At 37.4% G+C, this 19,723-nt stretch overlaps 1 protein-coding gene across 6 annotated transcripts in view; it reads left to right on the top strand.

The window, feature by feature from the left end:
- PRKD1 (protein kinase D1) overlaps window positions 1-19,723 on the top strand; it is a 455,022-nt gene that overhangs the window by 292,643 nt on the left and 142,656 nt on the right. For all 6 annotated transcript variants that reach the window (XM_059914029.1, XM_059914027.1, XM_059914028.1 and 3 more), the window contains one exon: window positions 3,310-3,448. In XM_059914029.1, the coding sequence (XP_059770012.1) occupies window positions 3,310-3,448 (139 nt within the window). The remainder of the gene's footprint in view (window positions 1-3,309; window positions 3,449-19,723) is intronic.

Raw genomic sequence — 19,723 nt, 5'->3', positions numbered from 1 at the left:
AAACTGGAACTAACTTAAATGCCCCTCCACTGACTGAGGAATAGATACTTACACTGTGGTACATCCATACACAAAATGGAACAATCCCCAGCAGTGAAAAGGAGTAGATTAATGATATATGCAACAGCATGGACAAATATCAGCTTCACTGCACTAAGTAAAGTCAGATTCAAAATTATGTATGTACTATATGATACCATTTATATCACATTCTTGAAAAGACCAAACTATAGGGACTGGAACTGTTCTATATCTTGGCTGTGATGTGTATACTACATATATGGCATGTGGTTATGGTATACATCTTTCAAAACTTTCAGAACTGTGCACTAAAAAAGGCAAATTTTACTGTATATTTATTATACTTTAATCAGCCATTTATAATAGCAGAAAAATATAAAAACTTAGAGATAAATTTAGCAAATATATCTAAGACATGTACACTGAAAACCACAAAACATTTTTGAGAGCAATTTAAAGGAAACTAGTAAATAGGGTGATATGCCATCTTGTTCATAACAAAATAGAAGTCTCCACATTGTTAAAATATAGATCTACCCAAGTTGATCTATGTTTCAATGTAGTATCATTGAAAAATCACAGCAGATTTATTTTGTAGAAATTGACACAGTGATTCTAAAATGTGTATGAAAATTCAGAAGACCTATAATATCCAAAGCAATCTTGAAAAGGAAAAAGATGGAGAGCTTACACTAACTGAATTCAGGCTTAGTATAAAGCTCCGGTAATAAGTATAATGTGTTATTGACGTAAAGGTAGTTATATAATCAAACATACACTTATATGAGCCAAAAATTCTTTTCCTAGATATTTACTCATAAGAAATGAGAAACATATACCCATCGAAACACTCGTACGTAAACGTTCATAGCTTTATTATTTGTAATAGCCACAAATTGGGGGAAAAAATACGAATGTCCATCTGTGGGTGCACAGATCAGCAGTTATCCTAGATCCACATAATGAAATGGTAATAACATAATAAAAACAGGTGCATCTCAAATACAGTATGTGTAAATGAGTCTCAAAAACATAATGAGCAAAAGAAGCCAGCCAAAAAAAGTACATAGTGCATGTTGTATGATTTCATTTGTATGAAATTCTATAGCTGGCGAACTAATCTTTGGTGACAAAGTAAAACTGTGTTGAGTCAAGATTGTGGGTAGCATCAACTGCAGGGGGTACAATAAAATTTGGGGGGTTGATGAAAATGTTTCATGGCTTGGTTGTGATTTTGGTTTCATGCGTGCCGGGGCAAGAGTCAAAACTCATAGACTTATATCCATTTTATTTATTGTAAATTACACATCAAATGAGGTTGATTTTTAAAATAGTACATGAACTATTTGTTGCTTTAGTTTAGAAAATGGTATTTTAGTTTTTTCCTTTCCCTGCACTCTAATAATATTATTGGAGAAATTACAAAAAAAAAAAGGAACTATTATTTTTGTTTTAATTAGCGCAGTGGAAACATTGACATCATTTCAGCTGTTGCATTTTATTTTACAGAAGCCAGCTTTACTAAGTGATATGCAGAAGTAGTTTTAAGCCTGGTTGTCAACAGACTCTTAAGAGCAAGAGGATGTTCTGTATATACTTATTTATTTATTTTTTAATTAATTTATTTATTTTTGGCTGTGTTGGGTCTTCGTTTCTGTGCGAGGGCTTTCTCTGGTTGTGGCAAGCGGGGGCCACTCTTCATTGCGGTGCGCCGGCCTCTCACTATAGCGGCCTCTCTTGTTGCGGAGCACAGGCTCCAGACGCGCAGGCTCAGTAGTTGTGGCTCACGGGCCTAGTTGCTCCGCGGCATGGGGGATCTTCCCAGACCAGGGTGCGAACCCGTGCCCCCTGCATTGGCAGGCAGATTCTCAACCACTGCGCCACCAGGGAAGCCCTATACTTATTTTTAGTTCACACAAAATGTCTTACATGATTGTAGCCCCTAGTTTTATTAATAAGAAAAATAAGGAAGAATGCATAATATATTGTATTTATCTTCAGAAGATCTCATATTCTGGACATTTCTTCATGACAGTAGCTCCTTAAAGTCAACCTTTATTGACATATGTGTCAGAAATATCACGTTTCAGGAACAAGACAATTTTCTCTCCTTGACTTATGACCTTTTTCCACACATGACAAATATCAATTTAGAAAAGAAATAACAGTTGCTAATTATGTGAAAATATCATATACAAGAAAAGAGCCCTTTTCACATACCTATTAGCCTAGGTTGTTTGTTTTAATAAAAATATTCAATGCTAATACAGACGGATCTTTGCTTACACTGTTCATGAGATTGTGGTTTGTAATAAGTTTGAAGTTGGCTTTAAGATTCTTAAGGATGTTCCTACCCTTTGATCAAACAATTCTACTTTTAAGACGGAATTCAACAACCAGGACTATGGTTTGAATTTAGAGTTCTTTCTTGCGTTAGAAGGAAGAGAGGAAATGAAAGGAATAATATTAATTGTTAATATTCTAATAGTTATTGTTAATATCAGAATTTTTTAGGTTTCCCATTAGAAAATATCATTCATTTAGCTTTCATTATATGCCTGCTATTGGGAGATAGTCTTGAGTAATAAACTCTTGGATTTATCCCTGTGAGGAGAATATAAACTATGTATACTTAAAACGAATTGACTTCTAGCTATTGTACTTGTCTATTTAACCTAGATTGCATGAAAACTAAATGAAATGTACGGGCAGCAACAAAAGGGAGAGTTGGGTTGTCTCCTCTGGTGCTTTCCTGAATCAAAGAATCTAGATAACACCTCTGCCCACACACAGAACATGTTTAGATTTATTGAGTCATCTCTTATTTTTGAATATGCCAAAATGGACTGACCTTTTTTTTTTTTTTTTTTTTTTTGCAAATAAATTGCAACAATATTTGTAATGGAATTGTAACAAACTAACTCCCATTTTAATGTAATTGAATTGCTATAAATCATGTGAAAATGCACAGTTCTTACCACCTATTGTATTTCTTAACTGCCTTACTGCCAGGACTTTCTTTGAATCTTATCTCAGATTCTCTTGTTTTCTTGCTCTCTAATTAGAAGATCATTTTGTCATTATTGCCCTTATGATATGTGATTTCTTTCCTCCTGCTTTGGAGTCATGTCAGTATCAATTTGGCCATTCATTTTTATTTTTTGATGTTCTAGATATTTTGAACTTTTCTAATTAGTTTGTGTTGGTGCCCTGACATTTGTTTATTTGGTTTTGATTAAATTTAGGAAGATTTTGACATTTAACCTCTTGTGGTATTTGTATTTACAGTTCCCTGAATGTGGTTTCTATGGAATGTACGATAAGATCCTGCTTTTTCGCCACGACCCTACCTCTGAAAACATCCTTCAGCTGGTGAAAACGGCTAGCGATATCCAGGAAGGCGATCTTATTGAAGTTGTCTTGTCAGGTAGGATACTTTTTCCCTCTCTCCATAGATAAGTAATTTGTATCTGGAGAATTCTTGGCCATATGTTTTTAAGGCAGCATAGAAAACAAACATCAAACCCGGCCCCATGAGGAAATTTTAGGGCTCTGTCTATATGAACTTTCAAAATTATTTTGAAAAAAGCAAAAGGTTTCCCTCGAATTGGCTCTTTCCCTAGCCAGTCCTGTCCCAGTCACTTCTCCCAACTTCACGCTCTCCCCAGGCTTCCAACAACACACATGAATACCTTCATTCGTTACCTTAGATCATTTGGAAGAGTAGTAAAAGCCAACAAAAACAAACTCACCAATAGTGAAGCTAAGACAGATGTCAGGGCCCCAAATGTACTGAGTGTCTGGAAGCCAAGGGCTAGGGAACGATTGCTTTAGTCGAATCAGAAATCCAGTAACTACTAGCCAAGACCAAGTTGGAAACCAGAGCTCAGGAGTTACAGCAGGTCAGGCTATGCTGTGCGACTTTAGCTAACTCACTCCCTGAGAAATGGCTGCGTTTCCCTCTCTCCAGATTTATATTTCTTTTTTTTTTTTTAAAAGCACCTTTAATTATTATTTATTTATTTATTTATTTATTTATTTATTTTGGCTGTGTTGGGTCTTCGTTTCTGTGCGAGGGCTTCCTCTAGTTGCGGCAAGCGGGGGCCACTCTTCATCGTGGTGCACGGGCCTCTCATTATCGCGGCCTCTCTTGTTGCGGAGCACAGGCTCCAGACGCGCAGGCTCAGCAATTGTGGCTCACGGGCCTAGTTGCTCCGTGGCATGTGGGATCTTCCCAGACCAGGGCTCGAACCCGTGTCCCCTGCATTGGCAGGCAGATTCTCAACCACTGCGCCACCAGGGAAGCCCAGATTTATATTTCTTGTTTAGGATTTAGAAGTTAGTAATCGGACTGTGCCCGTCAATACAGAAAAAAATTTAACTTTTTAAAAAAATGCCAGAGAGCACCTGTAGCAGGGACCCTAACAGCAATGATCAGTGCACTATTCTGAAGAGGTACAGATTTCTATTGTTTACTTTTGTTAAAATTGAGTTATTATTGAGAAACACAGATTACATTGCTCTTTCTCCCTTCTTTGCTTGCTATCTCTTTGACTAAAGGAAATTCATTCACTTTAAAAATGATTCTAGGCTTCATTTCCTCAAGTTCCAGAGCCCAGTACTTGGATGCACTGATTATAATTCACTTGGTCTTTGTTTTGATTCAGTCCAATTCGTGTTGTCTGTATTGATCTATCATTGTGACAGGTCCTGGGATTGCCACATTTTCACTGGGTAGGTAGATCCTATAAAACAACTTGGTTTAGCTAGATAAAAGTAATAATTTTCCTGTTGTTTATAAGTTTGCCAGTTGCTAAACAAACCAAAAAAGGAAAAGTTTTCATTTTTTAAATTTGGGGGGCAGGGGTAGAAATCACTTGCTTTGAGTTATCCTTTTTACCTTTCTTAGGCTCCTTTGACATTGGCTCACCGAGCCTGGCCTCACAAAACTAGTGCCTAGACATGTTGTTCTTTAAGTTTCCTGTTTCTGAACACTAGGGGCTGCCTGAAATACATTATTCAAGGACATCATACACCGGATCTATTCTCACCATAGTTCATATTAGACTCATAGCAAGGCGGCTTCGCAAAGAATGTACTTTATGAGTCTTTTCCCTGTGGCCATGTCCAGAAATATATGAAGATTTTCAAGATTGCATTTCTAAATTACTTATTTTTCTTTACATTTTACTTTTGTGATCAAGCCCTTCAGAGTAGTACCAGACAGATTGAATGCAAGCTGTGTGTGAGTGTTCTTGAGGGGGGGAAGAGGTGCTGCCCGTTTGCATGTTATTCCCGCGCCCTCCGTGAGCCAGACCTGCTCTGCCCCTCGTTGACGCGATGCAGCCCTCTGGAGGGCCCCTGGGCACAAGGATCAGCATTCTGCTTTTCCTCTCCATCTTTGCAAGCCCAGAACCTCATTGTACCTACACTCCTTTTGCCATCCACCCTTTATGTTCTGTGTCCTGCCTCTCCTGTGTCCCTGGCCACAGTGCTGAGGGGGCATTTAAAGGCAACCCTTTTCCTCACCTGCTGTCGCAGCACCTGGCTCAGGAAAACCTCTCCTACTCTGTCAGTAGCTATCTGGTTGGTAATTAAAAGGAACCATTTTATAACAGCCTGATTCCAATTTTGAACCTTGAACCTTTGAACCCTTTTCACACTCCACGTAGTGCCACTTCACCTTAAATTATTCATCTATATATACATACACACACATATATATATATATATATATATATATATATATATATATATATATATATGTACACACACACACACACACACATTCAATTATGTTTAGATCTCCAGCATTTACCTGTAACTTCTTTGGTATTCTCCTACCACTCTAACACTCAGCATTGTGATTTGCTCAAAACATGTTAAAAATGTTTTTCCTTAAAACCTCCTAGTCCTGCATATTACAGCCCTGTTTCCCCCTCACAGCTCTTACCTTTGCTGGATGTTGTCAGTCACCTGCAGTGTAACCACAGACCTGACCTCACCAATAAGGTGTGGCCCCCGCTCTGAGATCTCCACTTGAGCGGCACCCCTCCTCCATCTTGTCAATCACCACCAAATGCACACACCCATTCCCTGTCTTTTTCACTTTAGTTTTCAATCATTAACTCCCTACCATTTTTGGACTATATTTTTCCCTTTCTTCTTTGCCCACAGCACATGGCCCACTATATTCATGTCTTACATCACTTTGATGCACTCTCGACTACTTGGTTATTGTCTTATACCTTAGCAGGCCCTGCTATACCTTTCTGTAATCTGAACTACTTTAACATCCATTTTTGCCATTCCTGTTCCTGAGCCACACATGACTGCTAGACACACGGTCCCTTGCCGACATGGCTCAAGGCAGATCTGTCTTTCACCTGGCTTTACTGTTGTTTCTCAATCTTCTTCTCCCCCCATCCTTTTGTTACCATAGACATGAGGTTCTCAGTAAACATATGTGGGTTGCCTGAGTGACTATTGGCTATCACATTAGAAGTTATCATGTATACAAAATTTTGTAAAAATACGGATTTGTTGTAAAACTATTGGTTTTAGATATATACTCAAAACTAAACAGAAATTCAAGTCTCCTTGGTGTGTGTTTACCCAGCCCTGACAAGAAATTAGTGCCTGTGATATGGGCAGGATTGTATCGTATTATAATGTGAGGCAAGACAAATGATAGCTACTAAGACACTTCAGGCCATTGTGCAAAGGAGCTCATAAACATACTCATTCCTGAACCAGTCCCTGAAGAGAATGGATGCTATGATTGGCCAGAGAAATGTGCCATTTCCTGGAGGTGTGGTTAAGGATCAGCTTCATTCAAAATGCGGGTAAGCGGTGTAGAGGAGCAAAACATGGAACATCTTCTCTGTGGTCTTTTGACCAGTTCCAGAACATAAACATGCTCTGGAAATTTTCCTCCTAGAGACTATAATTTTACTGTTAAAATTCATTTCTCCATATTTTCTGTTTTTCCTCATTAAAAATTAAATTTGGGGAACACAGCAGGTGCCTCTTGCTCTCATTGGAGGAGCGCTCACATTCTCAGGAAGCCGCACGTGAGAGGGGCGCTTGTGCAGAAGCCGGCGGTATCTGGTCCAGCCTCCTCTGGGAGCGGGCAGGTGGCGACCCCACGCCAACCCGCGCAACTCTGTCCCGATCCCCGAATTCTCACATGGTGCCCAGACAGCCGTGTGGCTGACAGGGTCTTGGTGCTCTGGGCGGGTGCCAGACCTGTGCCTCTGAGGTGGGAGAGCTGAGTTCAGGACATTGGTCCACCAGAGACCTCCTGGCTCCACGTAATATTAAATGGCAAAATCTCTCCCAGAGATCTCCACCTCAATGCTAAGACCCAGCTCCACTCAACGACCAGCAAGCTACAGTGCTTGACACTGTATGGCAAAAAAACTAGCAAGACAGGAACACAACCCCACCCATTAGCAGAGAGGCTGCCTAAAATCATAATAAGGTCACAGACACCCCAAAACACACCACCAGACGCCATCCTGCCCACCAGAAAGACAAGATCCAGCCTCATCCTCCAGAACACAGACACCAGTCCCCTCCACCAGGAAGCCTACACAACCCACTGAACCAACCTTACCCACTGGGAGCAGACATCAAAAAAAATGGGAACTATGAGCCTTAAGCCTGCGAAAAGGAGACCCCAAACACAGTGAGTTAAGCAAAATGAGAAGACAGAAAAACACACAGCAGATGAAAGAGCAAGGTAAAAACCCACGAGACCAAACGAAGAGGAAATAGGCAGTTTACCTGAAAAACAAGTCAGAGTACTGCTACTAAAGATGATCCAAAATCTTGGAAATAGAATGGAGAAAATACAAGAAACGTTTAACAAGGACCTAGAAGAAACAAAGAGCAAACAATGATGAACAACACAATAAATGAAATTAAAAATTCTCTAGAAAGAATCAATAGAATACCTGAGGTAGAAAAACGGATAAGTGACCTGGAAGATAAAATAGTGGAAATAACTACTGCAGAGCAGTATAAAAGGAAAAGAATGAAAAGAATTGAGGACAGTCTCAGAGACCTCTGGGACAATATTAAACGCACCAACATTCGAATTATATGGGTGCCAGAAGAAGAGAGAAAGAAAGGGACTGAGAAAATATTTGAAGAGATTATAGTTGAAAACTTCCCTAATATGGGAAAGGAAATAGTTAATCAAGTCCAGGAAGTGCAGAGAGTCGCATACAGGATAAATCCAAGGAGAAACACGCCAAGACACATATTAATCAAACTATTAAAAATTAAATACAAAGAAAAAATATTAAAAGCAGCAAGGGAAAAACAACAAATAACATACAAGGGAATCCCCATAAGGTTAACAGCTGATCTTTCAGCAGAAACTCTGCAAGCCAGAAGGAACTGGCAGGACATATTTAAAGAGATGAAAGGGAAAAACCTACCACCAAGCTTACTCTACCCAGCAAGGATCTCATTCAGATTCGATGGAGAAATTAAAACCTTTACAGACAAGCAAAAGCTCAGCACCACCAAAGCAGCTTTACAACAAATGCTAAAGGAACTTCTCTAGGCAGAAAACACAAGAGAAGGAAAAGACCTACAATAATAAACCCAAAACAATTAAGAAAATGGTAATAGGAACATACATATCGATAATTACCTTAAATGTAAATGGATTAAATGCTCCAACCCAAAGACATAGACTGGCTGAATGGATACAAAAACAAGACCTGTATATATGCTGTCTACAAGAGACCCACTTCAGACCTAGGGACACATACAGACTGAAAGTGAGGGGATGGAAAAAGATATTCCATGCAAATGGAAATCAAAAGAAAGCTGGAGTACCAATTCTCATATCAGACAAAATAGACTTTAAAATAAAGACTATTACAAGAGACAAAGAAGGACACTACATAATGATCAAGGGATCAATCCAAGAAGAAGATATAGCAATTGTAAATATGGGACTTTAATGGCCCACTTTCACCAATGGACACATCATCCAAAATAAAAATAAATAAGGAAACACAAGCTTTAAATTATACATTAAACAAGATGGACTTAATTGATATTTATAGGACATTCCATCCCCGAACAAAACAATACACTATCTTCTCAAGTGCTCATGGAACGTTCTCCAGCATAGATCATATCTTGGGTCACAAATCAAGCCTTGGTAAATTTAAGAAAATTGAAATCATATCAAGTATCTTTTCCGACCACAATGCTATGAGACTAGATATCAACTACAGGAAAAATTCTGTAAAAGATACAAATACATAGAGACTAAACAATACACTACTTAATAACCAAGAGATCACTGAAGAAATCAAAGAGGAAATCAAAATACACCTAGAAACAAATGCCAATGAAAACACAATGACCCAAAACTTATGGGATGCAGCAAAAGCAGTTCTAAGAGGGAAGTTTAGACCAATACAATCCTACCTCAAGAAACAAGAAACATCTCAAATAAACAACCTAACCTTACATCTAAAGCAATTAGAGAAGGAAGAACAAAAAAACCCCAAAGTTAGCAGAAGGAAAGAAATCATAAAGATCAGATCAGAAATAAATGAAAAAGAAATGAAGGAAACAATAGCAAAGATCAATAAAACTAAAAGCTGGTTCTTTGAGAAGAAAAACAAAATTGATAAACCCTTAGCCAGACTCATCAAGAAAAAAAGGGAGAAGACTGAAATCAGTAGAATTAGAAATGAAAAAGGAGAAGTAACAACTGACACTACAGAAATACAAAGGATCATGAGAGATCACTACAAGCAACTGTATGCCAATAAAATGGACAACCTGGAAGAAATGGACACATTCTTAGAAAAGCACAACCTTCCGAGACTGAACCAGGAAGAAATAGAAAATACAAACAGACGAATCAGAAGCACTGAAATTGAGACTGTGATTAAAAATCTTCCAAAAAACAAAAGCCCAGGACCAGATGGCTTCACAGGTGAATTCTATCAAACATTTAGAGAAGAGCTAACACCTATCCTTCTCAAACTCTTCCAAAATATAGCAGAGGGAGGAACACTCCCAAACTCATTCTACAAGGCCACCATTACCCTGATACCAAAACCAGGCAAAGATGTCACAAACAAAGAAAACTACAGGCCAACATCATTGATGAACATAGATGCAAAAATCCTCAACAAAATACTAGCAAACAGAATCCAACAGCACATTAAAAGGATCATACACTCTGATCAAGTGGGATTTATCCCAGGAATGCAAGGATTCTTCAATATATGCAAATCAAGCAATATGATACATCATATTAACAAACTGAAGGAGAAAAACCATATGATCATCTCAATAGATGCAGAAAAAGCTTTCGACAAAATTCAACACCAATTTATGATAAAAACCCTCCAGAAAGTAGGCATAGAGGGAACTTACCTCAACATAATAAAGGGCATATATGACAAACCCACAGCCAACATTGTTCTCAATGGTGAAAAAGTGAAAAAATGTCCACTAAGATCAGGAACAAGACAAGGTTGGCCACTCCACCACCATTATTCAACATAGTTTTGGAAGTTTTAGCCACAGCAATCAGAGAAGAAAAAGAAATGAAAGGAATCCAAATCGGAAAAGAAGAAGTAAAGCTGTCACTTTTTGCAGACGACATGATACTATACACAGAGAATCCTAAAGATGCTTCCAGAAAACTACTAGAGCTAATCAATGAATTTGGTAAAGTAGCAGGATACAAAATTAATGCACAGAAATCTCTTGCATTCCTATACACTAATGATGAAGAATCTGAAAGAGAAATTAAGGAAACACTCTCATTTACCATTGCAACGAAAAGAATAAAATACCTAGAAATAAAATACCTAGAAACCTACCTACCGAGACAAAAGACCTGTATGCAAAAACTATAAGACACTAATGAAAGAAATTAAAGATGATACCAACAGATGGAGAGATATACCATGTTCTTGGATTGGAAGAATCAACATTGTGAAAATGACTATTCTACCCAAAGATATCTACAGATTCAATGCAATCCCTATCAAACTACCAATGGCATTTTTCACAGAACTAGAAAAAAAATTTGCACAATTTGTATGAAAACACAAAAGACCCTGAATAGCCAAAGCAATCTTGAGAAAGAAAAACGGAGCTGGAGGAATCAGGCTCCCGGACTTCAGACTATACTACAAAGGTACAGTAATCAAGACAGTATGGTACTGGCACAAAAACAGAAATATAGATCAATGGAACAGGATAGAAAGCCCAGAGATGAACCCACGCACATATGGTCACCTTATCTTTGATAACAAAGGCAAGAATATACAATGAAGAAAAGACAGCCTCTTCAATAAGTGCTACTGGGAAAACTGGACAGCTACATGTAAAAGAATGAAATTAGAACACTTCCTAATACCATACCTAAAAGAAACTCAAAATGGATTAAAGACTTGAATGTAAGGCCAGACACTATAAAGCTCTTAGAGGAAAACATAGGCAGAACACTCTATGACATAAAGCACAGCAAGATCCTTTTTGACCCACCTCCTAGAGGAAGGGAAATAAAAACAAAAATAAACAAATGGGACCTAATGAAACTTAAAAGATTTTGCACAGCAAAGGAAACCATAAACAAGATGAAAAGACAACCCTCAGAATGGGAGAAAATATTTGCAAATGAAGCATCTGACAAAGGATTAATCTCCAAAATTTACAAGCAGCTCATGCAGCTCAATATCAAAAAAACAAACAACCCAATCCCAAAATGGGCAGAAGACCTAAATAGACATTTCTCCAAAGAAGATATACAGATTGCCAACAATCACATGAAAGGATGCTCAACATCACTAATCATTAGAGAAATGCAAATCAAAACTACAATGAGGTATCACATCACACGAGTCAAAATGGCCATCATCAAAAAATCTACAAACAAATGCTGGAGAGGGTGTGGAGAAGAGGAAACTCTTTTGCACTGTTGGTGGGAGTGTAAATTGATACAGCCACTATGTAGAACAATATGGAGGTTCCTTAAAAAACTAAAAGTAGAACTACCATAGGACCCAGCAATCCCACTACTGGGCATATACCCTGAGAAAACCATAATTCAGGAAGAGTCATGTCCCACAATGTTCATTGCAGCTCTGTTTACAATAGCCAGGATATGGCAGCAACCTAAGTGTCCATTGATAGATGAATGGATAAAGAAGATGTGGCACACATATACAATGGAATATTACTCAGCCATAAAAAGAAACGAAATTGAGTCATTTGTAGTGAAGTGGATGGACCTAGAGTCTGTCATACAGAGTGAAGCAAGTCAGAAAGAGAAAAACAAATACTGTAGGCTAACACATATGTATTGAATCTAAAAAAAAAAATGTTTATGAGGAACCTAGGGGCAGGACAGGAATAAAGACACAGATGTAGAGAATGGACTTGAGGACACAGGGAGGGAGACGGGTAAGCTGGGTCGAAGTGAGAGAGTGGCATGGACATATATACACTACCAAATGTAAAAGAGATAGCTAGTGGGAAGCAGCCGCACAGCCCAGGGAGATCAGCTCGGTGCTTTGTGCCCACCTAGAGGGGTGGGATAGGGAGGGTGGGAGGGAGACGCAAGAGGGAGGAGATATGGGGATATATGTATATGTATATAGCTGATTCACTTTGTTATAAAACGGAAACTAACATACCATTGTAAAGCAATTATACTCCAATAAATTTGTTTAAGAAAAAAATTAAATTTTTCTCTGTAGTTTGACATAAACATATTCTGATTCTTTTCATGTTTAACCAACATTCCACCAAAAGGAACATTTTCTGGCATAGTATAGCAATAAAATGTGAGAAAATGTGGAAAAAATTAATTTTCAGGAATGTTATACACTCTTGTCTCTTCAGACAGCATCAAGAATTTTCTCTTGCTTGTGTCATTTTCTGCTCAGACCATTCATCATCTGTTAGTACTAAGTAGACTGCTCCTGGCTAATTCGCTGGCTTCCCCCACCAATCCCCGCTTTTTTTTTTTTTTTTTTTTTTTTGGAAAACATGGTATGGTTGAACTAATGCTTTTAGAACCAGTAAGCCAGGAAAAGATTGCTCATGGGTGGATGGGTTGGGTTATGGAGGGGAAAAAAAAAACAAAACAAAACTCCATGGAAGTTTCCCACCATATATACTCCCATGGCTGGCAAACTTTCTCTGTCTGTTGACCAAAGGGTTAGCATTGTTACTATTGTTATGAAGTAGGAAAACACTGCAAATGGAAATTTCTTTTACTAAAGCCAATGTCAAGTTCAATTGTATGGTACTGAACTGTAAATAAAGTTCATGGAATTTATCTGAAGTCTTCTGCATGATGGATCTCTATTTGAAGCATGGTAATTCATCCGTAGCAAAGCATATTAATAACAGGACTGGATTCATATGACTCAACCCTTTGTTGCTTTGTTTTCTTTGGACTTGAGCTCTAATAATTGTCTATATGTGTGTATGTATCAATCTTGTAGGTGATTAAATAGACAAGGAGTACAAGAATTTCTCAAATAAAATCACAGTTTTAAAGTCTTAGAGCTAAGTGTTAAATCTTTCCTTCTTTTATTAATAGTAAAAACCCACATTTTTTCCTGGGAAATTTTTGTTATCTTTTATAGTAGATTATGCTGTATTATTTATAACTTTTGCAGAATGCTGTTTCCACATGTGGTTATTGGTTCCCCACTCTCTAGAGATGGGAGCCTCCTTAGAAAGCTAGTACTATAGCCCAGGCAGAAGGGTATGGACCTATTCTCAGGCAGTGACAGAAGAGCTGGAAATGAGGTACAGAGATCAAGAGATATTTTAGAGGTAAAATTAAAGACATATAATAACCATTTGTATATAGTTGATGAAGGAGATGAGAAAATGAAGGCGACTCCAAGGAGAGCTACAGCTACCTAAGCGTGATCTCATTTCCTTTCCTTCATCCCAAGTCTTGCCCTCATACATTCTTCAACATGTTTGCCAAATGGTTTGCGTACTGCCCCGAAGGGCTGAAGAACTGATTTCACGGATATATATAGTACCATTGATTTCCTTCGTGGTTTTGTATAAGTTGCATAACCTCTGGGATTCATGGGTTTTGTTTATTTTTTAACCTAAAAAGGAGCTTATACTGGATGAAAGTATCATACAGTGATAATAATACATGGATTCCATGTTTTCTTAAGCCTGCAAGTAAAGTGGTATGCATAAGGATTGAATAGTTTCCAGGGCCAGATCATCTGGGTTCATAGCCTTTTTCTGTGCTTCACCACTTACATCTTTGCTAAGACATTAAATCATTCAGCGATCCAGTTTCCTCATCTATAAAATGAGGACAACAATAGCACCTACATTGTATGGTTATTATAAAAATTAAAATAAATTAATGCATGTAAAACACTTTGGAGAATTTCTGTGCATAGCCAGCTGCACAATAGATGTTAGCTGTTTTGATTGCTCTCCTCACACTCTAAGTGGCCTTTCCCATGATGTTCATGATTGTTAAACATACCACAAAAGGGAATCCTGGTCTTTGATAACTTTGAGATAACTTTGAGAAATGTTGTGTTAAGCAATGTTGAAAGAATTATTTACTGCAGGACTCTTCAGAACTCTGGTGCATGCTAATAGGAAACATAATTCTCCAGTATCACTTCCCAAATTCATTGTATCACAAAATACTTTTTTTCCCCCTCTATCTGGTGAGTCTTGGGTCAGCAGTTCACACTGGAAATACTCCTCTAGGTCAAGCCCATAGACCAGTGATGTGAGATGATATATCCATTCTCTTTATACAGGCCACTTCTCTCTCACAGAGGGCAATGTTTGAACCATGGAAAAGCAGGAGTTAAGAAGCAATAAATCTTTGTTTACATAGTGGCACAGGCTTTTGAAGCATTACATAAGTAATGTTGTTTCCTTTGCAATGACGCTGTGAGGTAGTGAAATCAGGTATCTTAAAAGCTCTGGAATATAAATTTTAACTTGCCCACATCCTACAGTGAGTAGGGGTAGTACTAACCAGAGCTTGAATCTAAGTGACTGAATTCTTCACACCGCTTCAGGTTAGCCCTTTGAACTTGTACTGGTAAACAGGAATTCTTGAGAACCTGTTCAAAGAATTCCTACTATAGTAAGACAGTTTATATTTCAAAGAAACATTGATGGTATTTGTAACAACAAAACGCAGCAATGAGCTAGCTTCAAGTTCCATTGACGTGATTTTTATCACACAGCCATTATTTCCCTCTTCCTCATAAAAAATATTTCATAAGCATACAAATTGTGATCAGGTTAAGAAAACTCTGGAGGCTCTTCTCTGTAGAGTTATGATACAAAATATGAAATAATAGAGTAACCATGTCCTTGTTTAAATAGGATCCCATCATATAATTTCACAGCTCTGATCAAAATTGAAATAGTGTCTTAGGGTCACTATATTTAAGGTATTCTTATGACCATGTTTTTCTATTAGTAAGATTCATTGCCTAAACTATAAGCCAGAAAAAATACATGGTAACGAAATTCTAGGTAGTCCTCCCTTATTTTATAGAAAGTGTAAATTATTGATTTATATGGTGCTATGCCAGTTATATCCATTTCTCTCAGATACAGTACATTGCCTAGCAGTGTTTTTTTCCCCCTCTGAAATATGGATGGAAGGGAAAAACCTCGAGAGTGATGTATTAGATCACTGCATTATTATTTCTCCAAGAGTACGTTATGTAGACATAAGTTTGTTTGTTTGCTTTTAAGAAGGCAGAATTAATCATGGGAAGCACCTCCCCAGCCCTAAAACTGCTTGGATAATTGTATTTCTTTATAGTTGTTCTTGGACATCTACATCTGCCAGGCCGAGTGGTCCCAATTCCTATCCAACTTTAGTTGCAATTATCTGTGCAGGTGGTTTTTTAACAGTGGAAAACTTAAATGTGAGATTACGGGTCATTACTCTTTTCTTCTAAATATGGTTTATGTTAACTGTGTCTTTAGCATTTCCATTTATTAGTAATATTAATTCTCTCTACATTCTTATCTTTCAGATAAACCTGGTTTTGGTCTCATTGTGCCGCTCGCTCTAAACCATTTTCATTAAAAAGTGGATGCAAAGAGCAGACTGTTGGAATGTATCCATAGATTTCCCATTTCCTACTTGTGACCTCCATGATCACAAGTAGGAAAAGGGGCCTTGGAGCACTCCTTCCTTACTTTGATAGTTTTCTCGATTATTTGTCCTTTTGTGGAGTGGATTCTCCAAGGAGATATAGTACAATAGTGCATTGCTTCTCTGTCCTTTTTTTTTTTAACTTAACTATCCTTAAGTGTCAAGGCAAAGTGAAGACATTCTTCCCAGGTCACATGGGGCATAAGACAAACCCTAAAGGAAAAAGTTCTTTGAAGAATCTTATTTCATTTGAAAATTTTATGCACATGTTGCATTCTGCTACACTGTATTTCTCTTAATTTTTTTATTGAAGTACAGTTGATTTTCAATGTTATGTTACCTTCAGGTATACAGCAAAGTGATTCAGTTATACATACATATATATCTACTTTTTTCAGATTCTTTTCCCTTTTAGGTTATTATGAATTATTGAGTATAGTTCCCTGTGCTATATAGTAGGTCCTTGTTGGTTATCTATTTTATATATAGTAAAGTGTATATATTAATCCCAAACTCCGGGATTAACATAATTATGAATAAATAATATTTCTTTCCCATGTTGTTCTTTAAGAAAAAAATGATAACATTAGTGATAGTGATATAAGGACATATAGCATTTATGATGTGTTAGGCACTGTTCTAACTGCTTTACATATATTCATTCAGAAATATGCACATTTCTTTTGTGGCATATATCCTCATAACTTCAATTTGATAAATAGTGGACTTCTAATAAAAGACTTCAGTTTAAACCCCAGAGCTGCCATTTATTTCTTATATAGTGTTTGGCAAGTCACCTCATTCCCCAGAGTCCTTATCTATCACCTGTCAAATAGCAATAACAGTATCTCCAAGGTAGGGTTGGGTTATAGATTTCATGAGAATAAATAGAAAGCCCTTCACAAGATGCCTGGCAAATGTGAAGTTCTCAACTTTCATGCCCCACCTCCACCCCACTGGACTACACTTTACTTGAAACAGGAACTGTTTATTTTGATATTGAATCCTCAGGACCTAACATATGACATGTAATCAATATCTATTGGTTCAGTGAATGAATGAATACTTAAGTAAACAAAATGAACAAACCAACAAATGAACAGTTAAATAGGTGCTCTGTATATGATGTTGAAAATTGCTGTTGTTCTGTAGGAATTGAATTTCAGTGCTTACTGTTGACTCTCCTTGGCCTAATCTGTTAGTGAGATTAATATTATTATCATCTGACTAATCTTTTTTTTCTGGTTTCTTGCTATCTTCTACATATCCTTAAAAACTAATTATTTTTTGGAAATGATTTATTTTTAGAAATTTAGTTTGCTTTCAAAACATTGCAATGTCTTTCACAACATTTCTCATGTACAATGAGACCTAATTCATAAAATACCAGTTGTTTTCCTATCTAATTCTTACAACTCCTGGATTCTGGTCATCACCGTGACCAAGTGACCTCATCTGCCACCGAAGTCCATTCATTCTTGCTTGAGTTAGCTTTCCCACCCATTGTTCTTTTCTTTCAAATATCCTTGCTTTCTTTCTAAAACATGTTTAGTAATCACTTCTTTTTGATGCGCTCCCCCTCAATAGTAATCTCACTTTCCTTCATCAACTTGCCATCATTTCTTCATCTGGAGCCTCAGGGTTCCCTACCTGGCATTACAGCTCAGAGAGGTGACTCTGGAGCTGGCCTCGGGCTCTGAACTATCTGTTTCAGCATCTGGAAGGAGTAAGGAGTGATATCCTGAGATGCTGGCTGACCTTTCCGGCCGCTCCCCCTCTTCCTTTCCCTCCTCACATTGGAGCTCTGTAGCTTTGTCCGTCCAGCAGAACAGCTGTCAGTGCCTAAGGGTCAGCTGGCAAAAGATCTATAGGAGAAGCTGCATCACCCGCTCCAAACTGGAGTCTAAATCTCTATAGAGATCTCTCTCCGTGTACGTACTGTGGTTTTCAGAGAGGGACATATCAAGCCCCTCTGCTCTCTCAGAATTAGCCTAAGGTCTAGTTCTTAACCATCTGGCAAGTGAATATCTAGCCAGAAATCATACTTTTTCCTTCTCTTCTCTTTTAATCTACTACTTCTGTAACTGAGGACAGTACTGTAAGTCATCCAGATAAACAGGAAAAGAACACATGGGTAATGAAAACCACACAGAGGGGGATTTTTCTCTGTATGTTCCGGTCTCTGTATAACCAAAAATTCCTTATAATTCTTCTTAGGGTGGACACTCAATGTCTCATGTATGTAAATCTTACGATGTTAGCATCTTAATGATACAACAGGAGCTCAGAGGACTTGCATATTCAGAATCCTTCTAGAAAACATAGTAAGATGTTCTTGTTCTTTTTGCCTTTTTACATTAATTTTGTCTTTATAATTGGTTTATAAAGCACACAAAAAATGTCTTATTAATCTATCTTATTTACCAGATTTGACTCAGAATTATTTGGAGCTTATTTCCAAAAATCACACTCCAACTCAAAAATGAAGATTTTGACACATCAGAGATACTGAAATAGATGAGTTACAGAATCTGACCATAATATAAAAAATATTTTAAGCAATAATAGTATCTTATAAATAGGTATTGCCTTGTCTCAATTCTACACAGAGGTAATACAGATTTTTTTCGAGTCAGAAACTTTGAACAAATGGTTAGTTTTCTGCTGAGTTAAATAACATGAAATTCTTGTGCTCTAGGCTCAAACTAGAAAATAAAAGTGTTTGGGTTTTATTTTGTCCATCTATTGTGAAAATATGAAATTGTATTCGTGAGAATAGGTTGAGGGCTATGCAGTCCAACCACGCCTCTGGCTGTGCCCTGTCCGGTGTGGTAGCCACTAGCTATGTGTGGCTATTTAAATTTCAATTAACTAGAATTAATGTAAAATTAAAATTTAACTCCTTAGTCACATGACTACATTTCAAGTGTTTAATAGGCACATTGGCTAATAGCTGCCATATTGATATAGAACATTTTGACCATCAAAAGAAATTCTATTGGACAGAACAGCTAGATAAATGAAATTTTACTCCTAAAACTCTGGAACACATTCTTTACACACACACACACACACACACACACTGCAAAAATGCTTTTAACTGAAATGTTCTTTGATATGACATATTGAGAGATGTTATAAATAACACAACTAAAAATTTTGGTAGCATATTTATTACTGAAATCTCATGGGAGAAATTGTCTATTATATCATCTACTATATCACCCTTCCTTATTGGATAAATTCCTCAGACTTTAGTACCCAAAACAGCTCTATTTTATGAATAATACTACTCTTAGGACATTTAATTTTCCTTCTTGCTTCGGCCTTGACCTCTCAAATCTGAATTCGTGGGCCACGTTTAATAATGGTGCAAGTCAGTATTACATTGCTTTCACTATACTAATCCTTTGTATTTAGCATGATATTCACTTTCCCCAGGGCTTCTTGATTTCTTTATCTCATTTCACTGTGTGCTACACAGAATACCCTAGTAGTTAAAAGCACAGATTCTGG

This window comes from Balaenoptera ricei, chromosome 2 (assembly GCF_028023285.1).
Source record: "Balaenoptera ricei isolate mBalRic1 chromosome 2, mBalRic1.hap2, whole genome shotgun sequence".
NCBI classification, from domain to species: domain Eukaryota; kingdom Metazoa; phylum Chordata; class Mammalia; order Artiodactyla; family Balaenopteridae; genus Balaenoptera; species Balaenoptera ricei.
This window is presented reverse-complemented; position numbering and strand designations above follow the sequence as displayed.